Genomic DNA, 23,523 nt, shown 5'->3' with positions numbered 1-23,523 from the left:
AGCAGGTCCTTCAGGCACTGTAGACCCGTACTATGTCTTTCGTGTCTGACACTGTTTTGCTGACACAAATTGAACGGGAGTACTTTACATCAGTCAGGGAATAATATTTTTTCTCCCTTTTGAGTTACAGTTAAAGATGAGCGAACCTGCTTGAGTCGATCCGAACCCGAACTTTCGGCATTTGATTGGCGGTGGCTGCTGAAGTTGAATAAAGCCCTAAGGCTATGTGGAAAACATGGATATAGTCATTGCCTGTATCCATGTTTTCCAGACAACCTTAGAGCTTTATCCAAGTTCAGCAGCCACCGCTAATCAAATGCCGAAAGTTCGGGTTCGGATGGACTCGAACCCGAACCCGGTTTGCTAATCTCTAGTTACAGTATGATGTTAAAGGGTGCTCTGGAGACTAAGCAAAACTTTCAGTTTTTTTTTGTCAGGCAGTCCTCCCCCCAGGTACTGTATATAAGAATAAACAGTACACAGTGGGACAGGACCCTGCTCTGTATAGTGCTTTGCTCAAGTGCTAGAACAGAGCAGGGGATGGGGAACTATAGGGATTAGAACCCTGCAGTTCTCAACACAAACATTTCTGCTGTGAGTAAATGGAAGTGGGTATGCAAATAAAAAACTATGCCTTTCTTTTAAATAAAGTAATATTACAAAAAAATATAACTTTATTAAAGCAATGGATTAAAAACTATGGGGAGATGTATCAAACATGGTGTAAAGTGAAATTGGCCCAGTTGCCCCTAGCAACAAATCAGATTCCACCTTTCATTTTTCAAAGAGTCTGTGAGTATTGAAAGGTGGAATCTGATTGGTTGCTAGGGGCAACTGAGCCAGTTTCACTGTACACCATGTTTGATAAATCTCCATATATATATATATATATATATATATATATATATATTTATTTATTTTGTCTACAGAGTACCGCTTTAAAGGGTATGGTCAAATGCTCTGCTTACAATCATCTTGCTGCCTGTTCATAAGTTTTAGAATAGTGATGAGTGAACATCCTAATGTTCGGTTCCAATCCTAAACACGAACATAAAAAAAAATGTTGTTATCGGTTCATGTTCGTTGAACATTCACAAACTAATAATGAACGTATAGTAGAAGTAAAGGTTTCAGTCTATGCACATGCATACAGGTTATCAGGTGCAAAGTAATAGCAGAGTAATTTGTGTAGTAGAGATGAGCGAACCGGGTTCGGGTTCGAGTCCATCCGAACCCGATCGTTCGGCATTTGATTAGCTGGGGCTGCTGAACTTGGATAAAGCTCTGAGGTTGTCTGGAAAACATGGATACAGCCAATGACTATATCCATGTTTTCCACATAGCCTTAGGGGTTTATCCAACTTCAGCAGCCACCGCTAATCAAATGCTGAACGTTCGGGTTCGGATTGACTCGAACCCGAACCCGGTTCGCTCATCTCTATTGTGTAGCATTAGCGTATCTTATATTGGTCTGTGCATATATACTGGCAATCACTGGCACACAGCAGAGCCAGAGAGAAAGATTAATGAAAAAAAATATATAATTATATATATATATATATATATATATATATATATATATATATATATATATGCCCTAAAATGGACTGTTGGCTTCTTTTTTTCCCCCACAGAGGATGCCTGGTCACTACAGAGTTAAGAAATGAATCCTTATAGTGCTAAAACACTGGATTCTGTCACCCACACTACACTGACAATTTTACAACATTCTAAGCCTTACTCGGTCAGCTCTCCCTCCTTACACTGACGAATTACCACTGTGAATATTGCTGCTGCTCCTAAATTCAGATGCTGTCCCTGCTCGTTACACTCTCCCTACTGAACAGCACAAGAATCAGGAAAGACTGGGAGAAAATTTGCCTCAGTGTCGCGTTTTTATAGCACGTACGTAATCACACTAATTACGGTAGTGCCAGTAGTGAACATGGCTACTACATTACCTGATGTGCCCTTCCTTGCCCACACCTTCATTGGCTCTTTCAAATTGGTGGGAGAAAACTTACGCAGTTGCGTACATAGCAGGATAAACGTCCACATGTTCAAATATGTTTGAAAATGATTGTTATAACCATTTCGATAATCGAACAAATTGTTTGTGATCGGCGAACACGAACAATTAGCATCATGTTCGTACAAACATATGAACATTTACAAACATGTTTGCTCATCACTACTCAAGAACAAGAGGACATAGTGAGAGGTTAGTTGATCAGAAGCAACGTGAGAAAATATTACTTTACTGAAATAGTAGTAGATGCTTGGAACAAACTTCCAGCTGATTTGGTTGGTAAATCTACAATAACAGAATATGAACCTACCTAGGATAAACATATATCTATCCTAAGAGAAGCTGTAAAAGAAAAACGCCAAGATTGATGATTTTTATTACATTTTATTTTTCAAAAAATTTATAAAAATTGATCAATACGTCAGATCTACACAAATATGGTACTAATAAAAACTAGAGATCATGGCGCAAAAAATGACATACCATACAGGCCCATACATGAAAAAAAAGCACTATAAGAGTCACAATAGGGCCATTGTAATCACTCCTATTTGAAAAAACAAAGTTTTGCTGTTAATAAAAATTGTAAAACATTAGAAGAGCTATATAAACTGCTTATCACTGTATTCAGACCGACCTATAGAATAAATATATTATGTCAGTTTTACCGTAAAGTGCATAACGGAACACCCCCCCCCCCCCAAAAAAAAAAAAAAAATTGCAGAATTGTATCCCCCCCACCCCCAATTTCACCTCATAAATGATATTTTGGGGGTTCTGTCATACATGTTATGGTAGATTGAATTACGCCATTACAAAGAACCCCCGTTCCTGAAAAAAACAAGCCCTTACATGGCTCTGTAGATGGAAAAATAAAAGTTATAGCTCTTAGAAGGCAAGGAGGAAAAAACGAAAATGCTAAACTGTTAATTGGCCCAGTCCTTAAGGCCATTTTGGGCTCTGTCCTTAAGAGGTTAAATGTCCAAGCAGAGAAATATTTGCAGCAACTCCAGCTCTTTAGTGTTAAAATTTAAAGCTTTTAGTGATAAATTACGCAAAAAAATGTATAAAACTACAATTCCAACACGTTTCAAAGTAAAAGAAAATTTGCCATAGTTCAGAAGTTTTTATTTTGAAAAGGATAAAAGTTTATAAAATAAAAGTTTGAAGTTTTAACACTACAGAGCTGGAATTGCTGCAACTATTTCTCTCCTTTTACATGGCCCCATGTGCAGCTGCCAACGAGCACCAATCAGAGAGATCCCCTGTTTAGAAAGAGAAATGGCAGCCAATAACAATGATTGTGCCACCTGCACAAAAGATTCAATTAGCAGGCTAATACTTAAAGGGGTTATCTAGCGATATAAAAACATGGCCACTTTTTCCCCTCTCGTCTCCAGTTCAGGTGTGGTTTGCAATTAAGCTCCATTTACTTCAATGGAACGGAGTTTCAAACCCCACCCAATCTGGAGACAAGAGTGGGGGAAAAGTGGCCATGTTTCTGTAGCGCTGGATAACCCCTTTAACCTACACACTCTGTGCATGTAGAATCCTGCAGTATCAGCTGCAGGAATGTGCGAAACAACGCCCTATACCTGGCAGTTTAACACCGTCTGTTGCTATGCAAGGATGGTGTAATGAGATGTGTGAACATAGCCAAATAGTGATTGTAGACTTCTATAGGGTGTAGTATGTAAAGTAGTTGGCAGTGCCCCCACTTGCACTCCTGCCAGGTTGACATACATTCTGATCGGGCAGTTATTTTAACCACAGATTCTGTCACTATGGTGCAGAGCGATTAAATTCTACTCTTTATCAAGCAGAACAGACAATGGCTGCATTGCTATCCTGAGAGGTTCTGGACATGTTGCCTTCTTCTGTTACAAGTGTGGGCATCCAGTGAAGCAGTAAAATTCATCATCTGATAAAATTCAGAAATTTTATGACTTAATATCCTGAATTTTTTGGTAAATAGTGTAGAAAGCGAAACAATAGACAGAAAATGCAGATTTTTTTACTCATTGTTTGTAGTAGTGCCTGCACTTTGCCACTCCCATATACAATGAATGGAGGAGCAGTTAAATGTGTATTGCAATTCACTGAAAAGGGAACTTTGGGAGTCCTGTTCTAGAGATCGTGGGGTCCCAATTGTCAGACCCACTGTGATGAGGCACTTACTGTATATCCTATCATGAGGATAGTGAACAGGGGCAAAACCCATTTAAGCTATAGGTATTTTTAAAGGGGTTATCCAGCGCTACAAAAACATGGCCACTTTCTTTCAGAGACAGCACGACTCTTGTCTCCAGCTCAGGTGCGGTTTGCAATTAATTTCCATTCACTTCAATGAAACTGAGCAGCAAAACCCCACCCAAGCTGGACAAGAGTGGGGCTGTCTCTGGAAGAAAGTGGCCATGTTTTTGTAGTGCTGGATATCCCCTTTAATGTACTTCATACTTTGTACAGTAAGCCAAGGAAAAAAAAGCCGATTGATCCAGAGCCAGACATCTAGGAGATGATGTAGTATTACATAGTAGACATATAGTTGAATGGCTATATATGTAATACATGGATGGCTCATTTTCAGCAAAGTGAGTGTTACTTCTTACAGCCAGTCTCTTAGTTTGGGCTCACAAGGAAGTGTAAAGATCAGGGGACCATTCTCAAGGATGTTCATATATTGTAATCATGAGACAACCTCTTTAAAGGAATACTCAAAGCAAAATTCATGTAATGTTATGAACAGGGAGTGGACGGTGCACAACTAATCTACAACACTGCAACCAGAGGTGAAGAGCTCTGTCTCACTCCATTGTCCATATCCTATTTGATGTTTTTTTCCACCAGTAAATAGCAAATAGGAAAACATTGGAGACAGAATGCTTGTCAATGTCAGATTGACATCCCCCCAAAAAAGTCCCATTCTACAAGCTGCCCTTTGTTAATATGATCCCAAGAGAATACTGATGTCATACAGGGCTGTGCAGTCCCCTCAGGGAATACTGAAGTGTTTGATCTACAGTAGACTTATCATCCTCAGATGGGGTCATATTTTCTGTTCAGAGTTTCTTCAGATGTGCTTGCTGCTACAACATCACATGCTGTCTGCTCCATCAATAACGCTTTACAGTCTGTTGTTTTTCTACATATTCCACTGATTTTTATTCTATTTTAGTACATTGTACAAGTCGTTATATGCAAAATAACACCAATGAAATCATGCCTATACTTAAAATAAGGAACAGTACTCGCTTTAAATGTCTGCTTGTAGAAGGTAAGGATGTATCATACAAAGTAATCCATAGAAGGAGCAGTATTATTTATTGCTAAAGTATATAATAAAATCTCCCAAACAGTCTGGATTGGGATTGGTAGATAGGGTTTCACCACCGCTTAAAGGGATTATCCAGCGCTACAAAAACATGGCCACTTTTCCCTTCTCTTATCTCCAGTTCAGGTGTGGTTTGCAATTACTGTAAGCTCCATTTTTTTCAATGGAACTGATTTTGAAACCCCTCCCAATCTGGAGACAAGAGAGAAGGAAAAGTGGCCATGTTTTTGTAGCGCTGGATAACCCCTTTAAAAAACTTTATGTTGGTTGCAATTGCATGCCCGGAACAGGGTGCACAGAAAAAAATGGCAGAGCAGAAAATGTTGTCATTTTCCCTTCTACACCCATTCCATGTCTCTAAGGTGTACATGTCTTTGGTTACTCTGCAGGACATGATGAGAACTAAAATTCTCATAGAATGGATTCCTCGCAATTAAAGGAGTTTTCCAGGGTTAGAAAACATGTCTCCTTTCTTCTAAAAATAGAAACACACCTGTCCTCAGGTTGTGTATGATATTACAACTCAGCTCTATTCACTTCAATGGAACAGCCTCAAAACAGGCAACAGAACAGGACAGGAGAGATGCTGTTTCTGGAAGAAAGCAACCACAATTTTCTAATCCTGGTTAATCCCTTTTTTAATTAGGCTAAAGGCCCTATTACACAGCCTGATATGTGGAGCACTTGCTTCTCGCCCCCCGCTTGCTGTCGTTGCTACTACATTACACAAACCAACAGAAAGCGGGTAAGAACGGGGTGGGGTGTGGGAGGGGTGGAGCTGTTTCATGTGGAACATAGGCTTAATGGTACATAGGTACATAGGTACATGGTACATAGGTACATAGGTACATAGGTACATAGGCTTAATGGAATTTTGTTTAAAGCTACTGTATGTTCCCACTATGGGAACATAGAGGGAAAAGGCCACCGTCTCATAATATAGATAGCCACAAATAATGATCATGATAATTATTTGCTGCGAACTATATTACCAGATGGCCACCTTTCCCTCCTGTGTTCCTGAAGTGGGAACATAGCCTTATGCTATGTTTACACGGAACGATTATCGGACGAATTTTCGCGGATCGAATCGAACGTTAATCGTACGTGTAAACGCGGCGAATGATCGAACGACGAGTGAGAAATCGTTCATTTTGATCTTTTAACATGTTCTTAAATCGTCGTTCGCAAAAAATTTGCCGATCGTTCCGTGTAAACAGTCGTCGCGCGATAGTCCGGCCGGCCGCCGCCCCACCCGCCGCCCCACCCGGCCCCCCGCTCGCTGCCTGGCCCCCCGCTCATCCGCAGCCCCCTGCGCCGGCTCGATCGCCTCCCCCGCCGCCACCTCCGCTCCGATCGCACCCACCGCCCCGGCCACGAGCATACGTTACCTGCTCCGTGTAGCAGGTCTTCGAAATCCCCGACTCCCCTCTTCAGTGCATTGATTGGCTGAAGAGGGGAGCCGGGAATTTTAAACGGCTCCTCTTCAGTCAATCAGTGCTGAAAAGGAGCACTGATTGGCTGAAGAGGAGCCGTTTCAAATTCCTGGCTCATCTCTTCAGCCAATCAATGAGCTGAAGAGGGGAGCCGGGGATTTCGAAGACCTGGTACGTGGAGCAGGTAACGTATGCTCATGGCCGGGGCGGCAGGGGCGATCGAAGCGGCGGCGACAGGGGGGTCGTGGCGATCTGAGCGGCAGCGGGGGGCGATCTGAGCCGCTGAAGTGGCGATCGGAGCAGCGGCGGTGGTGGCGATCGGAGCGGCGGGGGTGGCGATCGGAGCGGTGGCGGCGGGGGGTGGTGATTGGAGCGGCAGCAGGGGGGCGATCGGAGCAGCGGGGGTGGCGATCAGAGCGGCAGCGGGGGTGGCGATCAGAGCGGCGGCGGGGGTGGCAATCGGAGCGGTGGGGGTGGCGATCGGAGCGGCGGGGGTGGCGATCGGGGCGGCGCAGAGGGCTGGGCTGCGGGCGGGCCGGGCTGCGGGCGCGCGATCGCAACACGATTTTTTCGCACGATATATCGTACTGTCTAAACGCTGATCGTTATAAAAAAAAATTGTTACTTCGAGATCATTAATCGTACGATCGGGCCAATAATCGCCTCGTGAAAACTTAGCATTAGGGTCCATTTACACATAAAGATTATCTGACAGATTATCTGCCAAAGATTTCTAGCATTTAGCTAAGGATCCACTTACACAGAAACATTATCTGCCAAAGAAGCCAAAGCCAGAAACAGACTATAGACAGAGATCAGGTCATAAAGGAAAGCCTGAGATTTCTTCTCTTTTCATATCCATTCCTGGCTTTGGCTTCAAATCTTTGGCAGATAATGTTTTTGTGTAAGTGGATCCTTGGCTAAATGCTAGAAATTGTGCTGTGACTCCCTTCTAGGATATGGACAGAGAGGATTCTCTAGATAATGGAAAATACTTGCTATGACACAGTACTGGTAATTTGTACTATACATTACATAATAGACTGGAATCACGCAGCACTATACTATTACATTGCTTGTATATGTCATAAATCTGTGAAAAAAGGATGCTGACATATACCACAGTGTACTTTAATGGTCTCAGTTAAATCAAGGGACCGTGCTTAGGCCATTCCCCACACATATATGTGTATTTAGCTAGATTCAAAAGCATTGTCTACTGCCCTCTAAAGTGAATGATTCCATAGCCAGTATTTTGTAGTATACATCAGCATCCCTTCTTTGTAGATATGTTGATTTTGCAGTGCGATGTGAATCCAGTCTTACACAGTATGCATATTCTTTTTTGTATTTACAAGTACTTTACATGTCCAAAATGCCCTAAAGACAACCTTTCATATCTGTTTATCCAGAATGTGGTCTAAACATCTTCTATGCAAGAAAACAAAAACTGTTTACCAGAAATAAAATCCAGAAGCATAACCACATGTGGAGAGCAGGTGCAATCCCATTATAGTTTCCAAACTAAATTCTGCTGACTTAGTATCTCCACACTTTTACAGCATTAAAATAACCATAAAAAGCAATGCATGCATTCCTTTACTTAGGAGGGGGCAAGGATTCAGAAAACACCAACGCAGCTTGGCTTATACCCCTGCTTCTTCAATGCTTTTATGAATTTATAAGAAATCAGGCTTTTAAGGAATCAAGCTGGGAATTGTTTGGTTTCCAAGTTTTTCTCTATGCACATCTGTACTTCATAAGTTTATTAGACTCCTTTGCTTGTTCATCATGTCACAGATTGATACACGAGCTGTCTGCCTGAATTTGCTGAACAGTTTGAATTCCACAAGAAACCCAGTTACAAAAATGCACGTTCTGTACACTGCAACAGGTGGCCCAGAAAAAAGTCAAGTGTGTATGGTGTCCATGGGACAGAATACTTTCTCTAAGTGTAGGGGACTCTAAACACGTCTTGGGCAGTTTAACCCTCTACATGCTGCAATCAGTAGTAATTGTGGCTTGCAATGAGTGCACTTTTGCCAGCTTTTGCACCTGTCAGGGGTCTGACTGGTTACAATAGCAGCTGGAAGACCTTCATAGCTGCCATGGTAAATGGGCTTGCACACTCTGCCTCAGGCAGGCTATACAAAAAGAGTGCTGACTCCACTAATCAATGCAGTAGCATTGCACTACAGATCATAGTGTCAGTGTGTTAATAAGATTTGTTCCAAGGTCGCTCAGGAGGCCAATCTATGCCCTTGATTTTTTTAAGGGGAAATTGCCAGGAGCCCTTTATACCCCTTTATACGCTTTATATAGGTACCCCGACAGTACTGCACTGTTTATGTAAATTGTAGCTTATGCACATTAGAAATAAACTAAAAACTTTAAACATCCCAAATACCTAATAGCCATATTGAGATGTCATGTGATACGGCTGCAGACAGAGCCTGGTTATATACAACATTGGCAGTTTTACTGTATATACAGGGCCTGGTTATATACAACATTGTCAATGTTATATACAGCCTGGTTATATGCAACATTGGCAGTGTTATACTCAGCCTTGTTATATACAACATTTGTAGTGTTATGCAGTATAATGCCTGGTAGTGTTATGCTAAGCCTGGTTATATACAACATTGGCAGTGTTATGCTGAGCCTGGTTATATACAACATTGAAAGTGTTATACAGTATACAGCCTGGTTATGTACAACATTGGTAGTGTTATGCTGAGCATGTTTATGTACAACATTGGCAGTGTTATGCTGAGCCTGGTTATATACAACATTGGCAGTGTTATACAGTATACAGCCTGGTTATGTACAACATTGGTAGTGTTATGCTGAGCCTGGTTATATACAACATTGGCAGTGTTATACAGTATACAGCCTGGTATACAACAATAACAGTGTTATACTGAGCCTGGTTATATGCAACATTGGCAGTGTTATATACAGCCTGGTTATATACAACATTGGCAGTGTTATATACAGCCTGGTTATATACAACATTGTCAGTGTTATGCAGTCTGGTTATGTATAACATTGGTAGTGTAAGGTTCCTCCCCCCCCCCCCGACTCCAGACCATAAGTTTGTGTGTGTGTGCAGAAAATCTGAAGCTTATAATAATAAGCGCATACACAATCCTGCATAATTATAATCTGGCCCTCTTAGGCACTACCTTTCATCCTTGGTGAGGACAACACAGAAGAAGTTTCAAAGTTTCTAATACTGTATACCCCCCTTTGCAGATAGCCCCCATACTGTATACACTACCCTCCCTTGCAGGTACTCCTATACTGTATACACTCCCCCTCCACCCCCGCAGGTAGCCCCCATACTGTATACACCCCCACCCCTGCGGGTAGTCCCCATACTCTATACACTCCCCCCACTTGCAGGTAGCCCCCATACTCTATACACCCCCTCGACCTTGCAGGTAGTCCCTATACTGTATACACTCCACCCCCAAAGGTAGCCTCCATACTCTATCCAATCCCCCCTCTTGCAGGTTGCCCCCATACTTTATACACTCCACCCCACAGGTAGCCCCTATACTTTATACACCCCCCACCACTGAGGGTAGCCCCCACACCCACTGCAGGTATTCCCTATAATGCCGCTGTGTGTTTGTCAGCAGCCCGCCCCGTTAACCCCCGCCGCCATAGCGTATACATCACCTGGTGCCTGCTCTGGCTTGCTTTGGAGATTCACAGAACGTCCCGCTTGGCCAATCAGTGCGGTGCCCCGCTGCAGTGCCCTGATTGGCTGAACGGGACATGAAGACACTGGGAGCCCCGAAGGAAGCCGGAGATGGGAGCAGGTGATGTATACGCTCCGGCGGTGGGGCGTTAACGTAGCAGGCTGTGGATATACTCACAGCGGGATGTCTATCCTGTCGCGAGTTTGTCTGCCCATAGAGTATACAGGGCAGGCATCCGTAGCGGGTCTAGCTGAGAATTCGCAATGAGAAATCCGCTGCGGATATGCCCAGTGTGTTTGTACCCTTACTGTATTTATTTCTGTGGATCTGTTGTGAGGCAGCTTCCATAGCAACCAACCAGATTCCAGCTCCCTGTGGAAATTAAAGTAGTAATACTATTGGTTGCTAAGGCCTCCAACTGCCACTGGGAAGAGCTGAAGCACTAATTATATCACCTGTGTGTGCAGTGTGGAGATTTTCCCATTCATCTCTATGGGGCGCTCATCCCCCTCCCCCTCCCCTCCTGTACATCTGGCAAGGACGGGACCTTTGCTCTAACCTTCCCGGGCACCCTATGTATCTGTGTGCCAAATCTAGGGTCAAATGGTTCAGGCGTTCAGAAGTCTATAGGGGACAGACAGACAGACTTTTCTATTTTTATGATATAAATAAGGGAATTATGACTCCTAGAAAGTGAGGAGCTACAAAGGTGTAGTAAATCACTCTTAGGAAAGAAGGTAAAAACTGCTCACAATTAAATTCCCCCAAGTATTAAGATAACAATTTTATTTTAAAACCTTTCTACTTCCTTTGCCAGCGTGTCTCCCCTGTATTGCCTTAATGGGTGCCGAAGGTGGGAACAATGGGTTCCTCTTCCATATGTTCAAAAAAGGGAAAGTACACTTCCAAAATATGGAGTTTGCTTGCTCCATCTTTAACACTCCTCTGTTGTAATGCTGTTTCTTTTTTCATTTTTTTATTGGTTCTGCTCTTTGGGTTATATGTTTGTGAGATAGATAACCTCTGCTAAGAAGCACACCAACTGGTTTATTATCTGTGAGAACAATAAGACATTACCGACTCATGCTGCTCTTTTCTTTCTACCACCCGTAGATCTTAATTTAACCCTCTCTGTATCACTCCCATTAAATTTAGCAATGACTGATACACTTAGGATTCTCTCTTAGAGTATAGAGGGTCTTCATTCCATTAACAAACAAATGCTACTCTTTAAGCATTTAAAAGATTTCCGATCAGACGTAGTACTCTTAAAAGAGACTCATTTGACAATCCTTTCCACAGAATGCAGAAACAGTGGGTCAGTCATGGCTCACTGGCTATCGATAACAAACCAGGGATATTCTTGTTTGACCAGCTTTGAAACACAAGTCTTTTACATGTTGATAAAAGTTGATCCATCTGTATTGTTTTAACCCATTAAGGGAAATCCCTTAGTATCTACTTTATACTGTATATGCACCAAATTTGAAAGGAACAAATATACCGTTTTTGACTCATTAGGTGCGACACTACAGAAAGACACTTTCATACAAATTAATGAGGGGACACATGAATATGGTGCTTATTTCTATTGGCCCTGTACCAGGATTTGGGAGCTCATTTATACACTCCAGACATTCTTTAATCCCCACTGGCATTGATTAAAGGCACTAGTCAAGGGTGTCCCCCTTCCCCCCTTTTGTTTGGTCTCGCAGTTGAGCTCTTGGCACAACATTTTATAACCTCAAACCCCTATGAGGGGATTTGATCAGGACCTGCTACAGTTACCCAATTTGCAGACAATGCTTTACTGTTTCTCCATAACCACACTCAAACCCTTCCACATATCTTTAATTCCTTGGCTTACTCCAGCCAATACTCCAGGCAATACATTAAATGTGTGTTATACAAATAACCAATGTACACTTTTTTACGAGAAATGCTTATAAAGTGCTTTTTCCCCTGCACTTTCTACTGCAGCAAGTCTTCACTTCCTGGATAACTTCCTGGAAGACTTGCTGCAGTAGTAAGTGCAGGGAAAAAAAGCACCTTATAAGCATTTCCCGTAATAAGTGTATATTGGTGATATGTATAACTTTTGGGGGGCAATGCAATACTTTAATAAACATTTTCGCGGGACTTCTCCTTTAATTCCCCTAAGCTTTGGATCTACAACTTTTTTTCTATGTAGTAGCTCTAACTTAGTCATTCCAAAACACAAACTTTTTTTTTAACCCTTTAGTTCATTGACTTGTGTGTTTTCTCTGTCACTATGTTAGATCACCCATTGTTTAAGCTTGAGCTCATGGACTGCTTCCTTTATATTCTCCTGTGGTATATTTTCATGTTTTCCAACATAGAGTGCCAGGCCCTGAAGCAGCAAAGCATCCCCAAACTGTGATGCTCCCAGTAGGGTCAAGGTTTTGGTGTTGAAGTGTTCTTTTTTGTTCAGTGACAGCATGGTACATTTACACAAATGAGATTCCATTTACCTTATCTATACATAGACCATTTAACTGTGAAACTTCCTGGTGGTCTCTGACATACTGCAATATTTTTTATATTTTTATTTTTACAGCAGCAGCTCCCTAATGATTTTTTTTCCATAAACACTATTATTTTTAAAGTGGATACATGAACAGAAGTTGTTTGCAGTTTGCAAAGACTTTCATAGGTCTTCTGCTATTACCCTTGCTTTTGTGCACACCAATTTTCGGAATTGCCCATTGTGTGTGCTTCTTGAAGGGATTTTAATAGAATGCTTACTATTGTAAAGGTGTCAGACAGTTGTATTAAATCTAGTTCAAGCTGTCTAATTGTATATTGATGTACACCCAAGTCTACTCTAAAGCAAGACTTTTGCGGCTTCATGCATTCCTACAACACTTATAGGAATTATCTTCTGAGGTGTCATGAAAGTCTTTGCATTGAGACATGGTTGACACTAACCTTCCTTGAAAAGAACAAATCATCATTGAAAAATCATTAAAACAGAAGTTTAAATTTTCCTCCTACACCATGGATGTTTACTCAATGTGCTCAATAACAAACATGAACAGTACACCCGTTTATTTGTCATTAACATTTATCATTTGAATTACACTTCCCTTTTTAGAACCAACCAAATCAGAACTAAAGCAGTGGGAAAACCTTACCCTCTCTTTCTAGGAACATTGTGATTTGATAAAAAATTATTAATTTTGCAAGACTTTTATATCCTCTCCAAACATTACTCTTGCTGATGAAACATTTTGTTTACTCAATGTGCTCAATAGCAACCTTTTTCTTGTAACTGTTACAGGCATTCATGGAGAGACTTACTATGTGTATTTTCAGCACAAAGAATCTGCAGCAATGAAGAGAAGTTTTCCATCTTCCCAAGACCAAATTTAACAATGATACAGTAGACAAAGACTTCACACGGAGCCTTCCAGGCCGATTACACAAATCAAAAGATGGTGATTAATACTGAGTCAAGCCAATGGCAGGAGCAGGTGATTCATATCTCTGAAGTCACAGCTCTAGGGCAGCTCCCCAGCCCAGATTTCTTTATTAAGGCCTTGCACCATTTTGTCTCCGGTGAAAAGTGATTGTCTTCTGTAACTGAATATTGCTTCAAAACATTGTCCGAGCAAAGGCAAGTCTCTCAGCCTAGCTTTAAGGCAAGGGACATAAGACAATGCTTACAACTATGCTGAGCCCAACATGAGTTTTTATTTTTTTATTAAACATTTTATGGACTTGTGAGGCTGCTATTTGTATCTATGAAAATATCATCCAGTTACATGAAGATTCTGAACACATATGTTGCCTCAGGCACAAAGTTACTTGTGAAAGAAACAATGTACAATCTTTAATTCACTGCAGCCTGTAGAGCATTAGTCAGACTATGAATATGATATAATTTCTTGAACGTAAATTCTTTAATCTACAAGATTTCAGGATTTAAATAGAGCATATGGCCAAATAAATAGGCTGTACTTAAAAATAAGTCACTGGTCTCCAACCTGTGGCCCTCCAGCTTTTGTGAAACTACAACTCGCAGCAACCTTGCCACAGCTGGAGACCCACAATTTGGGACCAGTGCATTAAATGAATGTCCTCTTAAAAGGGGTTGCTCAGTGTACTCACTGTATATACTGACAGCAGCTCCCACTGTACCTCATACAGCTAAAATCAGACTGCCCTCCTCCAGGCTGTGCTGTCCTGCTATGTGGTGAAGCTGTCCATAAGATGGCCGACATGGAGGAGCATGTAACCATGTTCCAACCCCCAGTGTTCTTCATAGGAAATAAAGGCTTAGTGGTGGACACTGTGGGGAGGGGCATGGTCACATGAACTTCAATGTTAGCCATTTTATGGACAGCTTATGATTTTAGCCTTATGAGGTACACATAATTCTGCTGTCAGTAAGTCAGTAAGTGAATAAACTACTCATACTACACACAAAACAATTTTACTATAAAGTTGCCAACCCCTTTAAATGTTAACACCTAATAATAATATAAGCACTTACCTCTTTTTTGGTAAATTCTGGTGGATGGTCATTTTTGTCATCAATTACAATGGTGGCTGTGGCTGTACCGATTAACCCCACATCCAAACCAGCCATGTCCTTAGCCTCCACTATCAGCTCATACTGAGGAGCTATCAATGTCTGTGGGGAAAAAATATCAATAATAATTACTATATACTAGTCTTGCTGCCTGATATATTAGACAGTAGAATTCTAAATATTTTACATCTCCAGTTTTCAAAATACTCCAGCACCTCTAAAACAGGGCTACACACCTATCATGGGCCATTTTTAATTCTTGTCTCTTTTTATGTAGTAAAATGCTTTGATTCTTCTCAGGCACCAGAACCAAGGCAGAACTTTGCACATCTTGTCGCTTAATCCCTGCAGGTTGCTTAATTTTGGAGGGCAAAAAAGAATAAACACATCTATCCACAATTTATAAATAGATCTCTGAATGGACACCCCTTACAGATTTAGCTTCTTAATGTTTGGACATGTTACAGCCATGTGATTACAATAGCGTGGGCATGGTCATGGGACTTTTAGAAATCTGTATAACTTTCTAGTACCATTAGATTTAAAAACTTTTATACCCCTTAACCATTTGAGGACCAGGCCCAAAATGACCCAGTGGACAGCGCAAATTTTGATCTTAGTGTTTTTGTTTTTCCCTCCCCCCTTTCTAAGAGCTCTAGCACTCTCAGTTTTCTATCTACAAGCCATGTAAGTGCTTGTTTGTTACAGGAATAGTTGTAGGCGTCTTTCATTTTTTCATAACATGTATGACGGAATCCCAAATATATTATTTATGAAGATATAAATAGTTGAAATCGAAAAAAAGAATGCAATTTGTTAACGTTTGGGTGGTTCCTCTGTCTACGTAATACACTATATGGTAACAGCGACATGAAACTATTATTCTATAGGGCAGTCCGAACACAACCATATGCAGGTTACACAGATTCTCTAATGATATATATATTTTTATTGGCAATTAAATATTAATAAAATGGGCCTATTGTGAGGCTTATAACGGTTTTATTTTTTCACCTACGGGGCTGTATGGGGTGTCATTTTTTCCGCCATGATCTCTAGTTTTTATTAATACCATATTTGTGAAGATCGGACGTTTTGATCACTTTTTATTGATTTTTTTTTAATATATAATGTAACATAAAATCGGTAATCTGCGCACTTTTTTCCCCCTTTTCGTGTACGCCGTTCACCGATCACAATGACGCTTGTTATATTTTAATAGATCGGACAATTATGCACGCTACGGTATATTATATGTTTATCTATTTATTTATTTTTATATGTTTTATTTATATAATAGGAAAGGGGAGTGATTTCAACTTTTATTGGGGGAGGGGCTTTGGGGTAGTGTAATAGTGTTTTGAACTTTTTTTTTTTTACACATTTGAAGTCCCTTTGGGGGACTTTTACATTCACTAGTTTGATTTCTACACTGATGAATGCTATGCCATAGCATACCTGTGCTACAGTGTTATCGGCGATCTGCTCATTGAGCCTGCCTGTGCAGGCTCAGTGTAGCAGATCGCCGATCGGACCGCCGGAGGTCTCTCACCTGCCTCCGTGCGGTCCGATCGGTTTCATCGATCGGGACCCCCGCAGTCACACTGCGGGGGTCCCGATCGGTAAGTGACAGGGGACTCCCCCTGTCACTTACACTCAAACGCCACGGTTGCGCCGTGATCGCGGCGTTTAAGGGGTTAATGACACGCGGCAGCGCGATCGCTGCAGCGTGTCATTACCGGTGAGGTCTCGGCTGCTGATTGCAGCCGCCCTCCACCTGCTATGAAGCACGCTCCGCTCCGGAGCACGCTTCATAGCGGGAGAAACACCCAGGACGTAGAGTTACGTCATGGGTCGTCTGGGGACAGACTTCCATGACGTAACCCTACGTCCAGGGTAGTCTAGGGGTTAAAGTAACTAGATATACAGATTTTTTTATTTTTTTTTATTTCTAATATATAAAGACTCTATAGTTCCACAGGATCAGGTTTCTGTGTTGCTATGTAATTTTGCAGACTAATATGCACTAAGTTTGGTTTCTTAACTAAATCCTAAAGCTTTTCTGTTTGCATTTCATCTTGTTAATATTAAAGCGGTATTTCACTATAAGTTTTGATATACGACATGGAGAGAAAGGAGCTGTTGCACATCACACCTATGGCTGACACTCATGCCACTCGGCTACATTTAAAAACCAATGCCAGAATGGCCCTGCCACCCCAATGTCACAGGACCAGACCCAAAGGGCCCACCCAAAACCCAGCAGGCACCACCGGTGGAGAAAGCTGCCGCCAAACAACACACAAGTGTGAATATGATCTTGTACTTACAGATCCATCCACTTACAGGGCCATTCTATGGCCCCCTTCGCTGCTTGTGCACACTTTGCGGGGTTGGCGGTTGCTGACCGACACAGTATGGAGAGTGTAGGGACCCATGTGAACCAGGAGACGGGCACAAGGTACATGAGGCAATATGGTTTGATCAAATTATATACCAACATCCTGGCGTTGGTTTTAAATGTAGCCGAGTGGCATTAGTGTCAGCCATAAGTGTGATGTGCAACAGCTCCTTTTTCTCCATGTCCTTTATAACTTTTGATATGTTGCTGCCCCTGGTAAGACTAACAATTTATTCCATACTTGTTATTATCTGTTCAGTCTCCTTCTCCCAGTTCTCAACTACTTCTTTCTGTGGAAAACACAAACATCTGTATGTGAGCCTTTCTCTTTGCCCCCCCCCCCCCCCACACACACACACACACACACTTCCACACACACATACCCCTCCCTTTTGAGACAGCTGATGTACACAAGTCCCTGGCTGGCTTTTGCGACATTGTAGCTTACAGGCAGTTACAGGCGGTTCATTACCAAATAACCCTCTCATAACCCTCCCAGCATTACAAAGAAGTTACAAAGTTGCAGATAAAGCCTGTAAGGGACTTGTTTACATCAGCTGTCTCAGAAGGGAAGGGGAGTAGGGGGGATAGGAAAAAAAAAAAAAAGGCTCATACCCAGATTTTTGTGTTTCCAGCAGCTGAGAACTGGGAGAAGGAGACTGAATAGATAATAACAGGTATGGAAGAAATTGTTATTGGTATTAAATAAATTGTATGGAAGTTATTGTTATTGCGATCCACCACAATACATGTTCCTGAAACAAACAGTATTACAAAAATCATGGAAAAAAAACAAATGGGCAAGAATTAAATACTGTGTCCTACTGCAAACAGGCCAGAGGGGGAGGCTCCTCCTACAGTCAAATGCCAAGATACAACAAGACTCAGTCAGTCAGTCAGGGGTAGAAGGGACACTGCTGCCCTCCTTCTTTTGTATTTGGAATATGAAATACAAACTAGGATCTAAGCAGATGAGGAAATTAAGGGTGCAGGAGGTGGGAATATATTGTTTAGAAATCCTATAAGGGCAATAATTTTATTTATTTTATTTTATTTATTTATTTATTTTATTATTTTATTATAATATTTTATTTTTCCATCATATAGAAACAGATAACAATCCAGTTATTGTACAATAATAAGTAATATTATAGAATAAGAAGGAAAAATAGAATTTGATAGATAATTAGGGTAAATGTATATAACTAACCTATAAAGTACAGAGAATGATAAGTAAGAAGAAAAAGTGGTAGAAGAATCTATATTCTAGCAGCTCAAGGTATTTCATAAGATTAGCTTGCCGACCTTGTAAGAACCAGTGCACTGTCTGCTCATGTTAGTGAGGACAGGGCTGCATGTGACAGGTGTAAAGTAATGGTGTCAGGAGGAGAAAAGAGAGGAGACCAAGCGCTAGTAGGAGAAATGCTGCTAGCAGCACAGAGTATTTTAGGAGATCAGTGTAATGACCTTGACCTATCTGTGCATGTTACTGTGAAGAGGGCTACATTTAACAGTAGGGTAATAGTGTCAGGAAAAGAACAGAGACAAGTAGTAACATGCCAAATGTTAGTAGAAAAAATATTGTTTGCCGTGCAGAGTACTTGAGGAGTGTGCTGGTCTTGTTGAAAGGCAAGGAATTTTAAAATGGCAACACTATACTGTATGTGTCAGGACTATTATCAAACTGGCACTTCTACATCATCTACCATTGTGTACGTCTGCTGCAGCCGGAGGCTATATGTAATCATAGCACTCTCACAGTAGTTTTGTCCTTAAAGTTATTGGAGAAACAGGTATAATTTGGGGAGAAAAATAAAGTTATATGGAAACAGTTCATGCTCAATAACCATAAAAAAATCTGCTACCTCAGCTATTCCAAAACATTAGTTTTCAAATTACAATGGAAACATCAAGGATACATTAGTACTATTTCCCAGCAGGGAACGTGATGCCTGCAGAGAAGGTACGGATATTTCTTCTAGAGAGGAAAAATCCACAGTCTTAAAATACCAACTATTGCTGAGTAAAAGTACCCCTTACTGGCTGTTTTAAACATCTTTTGTCTTTAATAGATTGCGGCTTTCCTTATAGAAGGATGGTTTTCAATATGATGATTTCTGCGCCAATTTGCCAGCTAATGTTGTTTTACAGAGGACTGTTCTATAAGTGACTGAACACGCAGGCTCTCTTTGTTTCTATGCAGGTGCTCGATGAATTCAAGAAAATGACTTAAAAATAAGTACAAACTGTAAAAATAGATTTGGTACTATGTAACAGAAATAAACAGTTTTCAAGAAAATGTAACTGGAACTCAGGCAGTTATATTCTTGTACATCAAGGGCAGTATTATAGTACAGTAGCTGAGCCTCCGAACAGGGTGATTACAAAAGATGGTCAGGGTTCTGTTTTTGAGAGGGGCATTAGAAGTTTCCAGGGGCTCTGAAGGAGGATATCAGAAACATAGAGGATATAAGATCTCAGGAGAGTTCGGCAAGGAAGGAAGGGGTACTACAGGGGGCAGAGGGGGACATAAGGTGGTAGAAGGTGTGTATGGGTAGGGGTTTGTGAATGACATAAAACAGTGTCCTTTTCTGCTACCTTTGTACCTGTCAGGAACTGTCCAGAGAAATAGCAAATCTCCATAGAAAACCTTTCTTGCTCTAGACAGTTCCTGACAGAGGTGGCAGCAAAGAGCACTATGTAAGACAGGAAAAAAACACCACTTCCTGCAGGGCACACAGCATCTGATATGTACTGGAAAACTGGAAGTTTTTTCTATTTTATTTAAATAGAAATAATTTACAAATCTGTATAACTTTCTGGTACCAGTTGATTTAAAAAAATGTATACCCCTTAAAGGTGTTGGCCACTTTATAGTAAAATTGCTCAGTGTACAGTATTAGTAAGTGTACTCACTGTATATACTGACAGCAGCTCCCTGTGTACCTCATAGATCTAATATCAGACTCCCTTTCTCCAGGCTGGGCTGCCCTGCTCTATGGTGTTTTGGTCCATAAGATTGCTGACATGGAGGAGCATGTGACCATGCCCCGCCCCCCAGTGTCCACCACACAGCCTGTATATGTCTATGGAGGACACAGGGGACTGGGCATGGTCACATGCTCCTCCATGTCAGCCATTTTATGGACTGAAACAAAACAGAGACGGGCAGCCCAGCCTGAGTCTGATTTTAGCTCTATGAGGTACACAGGGAGCTGCTGTCAGTATATACAGTGCGTACAATTACTAATACTGTACACTGACCTATTTTACTATACAGTGGCCAACCCCTTTAAAGTAACTAGAGATATGATTTTTTTTTTTATTTCTAATATATAAAGGCTCTATAGTTCCATAGGACCCGGTTTCCAATGTAATTTTGCAGACTAATGTGCACTAAATTTGGTTTCTAAACTGACTCTTGAAGCTTTTCTGTTTGCCTTTTATCTTGATAGTATGCCACTTAATATAACTTTTGATATGTTGCTGCCCATGGTGAGACTAACAATGCATTCCATACTTGTTATTATCCATTTAGTCTCCTTCTCCCAGTTCTGAGCTGTTGCTTTCTGCTAAAAACACAAAAATCTGTATGTGAGCCTCTCTCTGTCACCCCCCCCCCCCCCCCTTCCCCTTTGAGACAGCTGGGGTAAAGTCCCTGACTGGCTTTTGCAACATTGTAGCTTCTTTTTAATGCTGGGAGGATTAAGCACAGGCAGTTTTTTAGCAAATTGATCTCAGAATAAACCTCCCATAACCCTCCCAGCATTACAAATAAGCTACAACGTTGCAGATAAGGCCAGCTAGGGACTTATTTACATCAAGGGAGGGGGAGGAAGGGGGGACAGGAAAAAAAAGGCTCATACCCAGGTAAAGGAGACTGAATAGATCATAACAGGTATGGAAGAAATTGTTATTGTTATTAATGAAATTGTATGGAAGTAATTGTTATTGTTATTCTGAGCCACCACAATACATGTTCCGGAAACAAACAGTATTACAAAAATAATGCAAAAAACAAATGGGCGAGAATTAATTACTGTGCCCTACTACAAACAGGCCAGAGGGGGAGGCTCCTGCTGCAGTCAAATGCCAAGATACAACAAGACTCAGTCAGTTAGGGGTAGAAGGGGACACTGCTGCCCTTCTTCTTTTGTATTTGGAATATGAAATACAAACTAGGATCTAAGCAGATGAGGAAATTAAGGGTGTGGATTTGGGAATATTTTCTTCTTTGTGTATTTTGATTGTTTAGAATTCCTATAAGTTCTATGCCTAGCTTGAATGCAGTGATTTTATTTATTTATTTAATTTTATTTATTAATTTATATTATTATAATATTTTTATTTTTCCATCATATAAAAACATAACAATACAGTTATTACAGTATACTACATTCTTTCCAAAAACAACAAAAGCCCAAGAGGGAACCGATGCAAAAAACAAACAAAAAAAAACATACCTCATTTTTCAATCCATTTTTTCCATAGCTTTTTAAATGTTCGTATCTCCTTGTTGGATTTTTTGGCAACAATTTCCTCAAGGTTCCTTACTTTATTGATAAGCCCCTTCCATTTATTGACAACCAACCTTCAACCTTCTCCTAACGATCAATACTTTAGCGGTTCCCAGAAGTTTATTAAGCAATAAATTATACCATCCTCTAATAGGCAACCCAAAATCAGTTCCAGAATATATATATATTTTTTTCAGCTGTCTTTTGATGCTTATTATTTGTTCAATATATTCCTTTTTTTCCCCTAAAACTGCCTAATTTTTGGACAGGCCAACATCAGATGGATCATGTCTGCTCCCACATTTTATACATTTTTCACCTTTCCTCCTGAAGGCGACCAGCATTTTGGGGGTTCTGTACAGCCAATATAGGATTTTAAAGTGAATTAGTCTCTGAGAAGAACTACATGAAACCACCACTAGATTCCTAACTATTAACTCCCATGTTGTATGAACCCAAATGCCTCTTCCCACCTATTTTTTACTCTATTCCTTTCCTATACCAAAAGTCTATATATTTTAGGCAAGAACCTGCCCCCCTCCTTCTCTTGACATATGAAACCAATTTCTTTATGTAAATAAATTTTACTCCACTCCTCACCCTGTGATTTTACTTATTTTATTTATTTTTTCATCAATAATTAGATTAGGATCTCCTTTTCTCATAACCTTCAATTATAAAATATGGTTTACAGGGAGAAGGTAAAGCTTTGGGAACATATTCTCCCTGGGCTCCTTTTTTACCTAAAGCAAAGGAGCAGGTTCAAACAGAAGGAAATTTTTGTTTCCACTCCTATGTTTGACTTAAAAAACTGCAAAATTGAATTCCATCTCTCATCCAGTGCACATATACTGCATCTTAAGAATGCACATACATAAAATATAATCCCTCAATGTGTAGAAAATGAAGCATCATACAGCAGAGATAAAAACCTATGCTTTCCTATGCCACCTTTACCACACATGAAATGCATGACATTTGCACAAAGCAGTAAAACATTCCATCTCCTGCCCCCTGAATTCATCATCCCACCATTGCCCCCTGCTGAGATTCCTCTGTTGCAAATGTACAAAATGTCTGCAAGAGGGAGTTATCTGCCACACATTTCCAGGTTCCGAGCCAGATTGCTGGTACAGTCAGCTGGAGACAATTGTAAGAAGAGAAAATAAATAGCTGAGCAAAGAAATATGCAATTACAGTAAACTTGGCAAAGATGCACAATGAATAAGCTGAAAAATAACATTAAATATCTATGAAGAAAGAACAAAGTAGACAGTAAATAATTTCAAGGAAAATGCTTTGGGGGTTTTGTATTGATGTTGTGATCTGAAATATTGCTATTATTGTTGGTTATCAAAATGTATCACTGTTATATAGTACATTTTGTAACGATTGGAGTCGTGGATCTGCTGCACCACTGCTAGCAATGACGTAAGCCGCAGGGAGCAGAGTCTTAGGGGCCATGGGTCTTCACCAGCGCCCACCCAAAGGTGGGATAGACATGCTGCGTCAGGTGACCCCCCAGGTCGCTACCCCTGGCTTTA

General features: G+C 40.8%; 1 protein-coding gene across 1 annotated transcript in view; it reads right to left on the bottom strand.

Moving 5' to 3' along the window:
• The window catches only part of CDH13 (cadherin 13), a 579,181-nt gene that overhangs the window by 108,311 nt on the left and 447,347 nt on the right, over positions 1-23,523 (bottom strand). The window contains exon 8 of the mRNA XM_069966164.1: positions 15,023-15,163. Within this exon, the coding sequence (XP_069822265.1) occupies positions 15,023-15,163 (141 nt within the window). The remainder of the gene's footprint in view (positions 1-15,022; positions 15,164-23,523) is intronic.

The sequence above is a fragment of the Dendropsophus ebraccatus genome, chromosome 4 (assembly GCF_027789765.1).
Source record: "Dendropsophus ebraccatus isolate aDenEbr1 chromosome 4, aDenEbr1.pat, whole genome shotgun sequence".
Taxonomy (NCBI): Eukaryota; Metazoa; Chordata; class Amphibia; order Anura; family Hylidae; genus Dendropsophus; species Dendropsophus ebraccatus.
The sequence above is the reverse complement of the archived record's forward strand: the minus strand, read 5'-3'. Positions and strand labels throughout refer to the sequence as shown.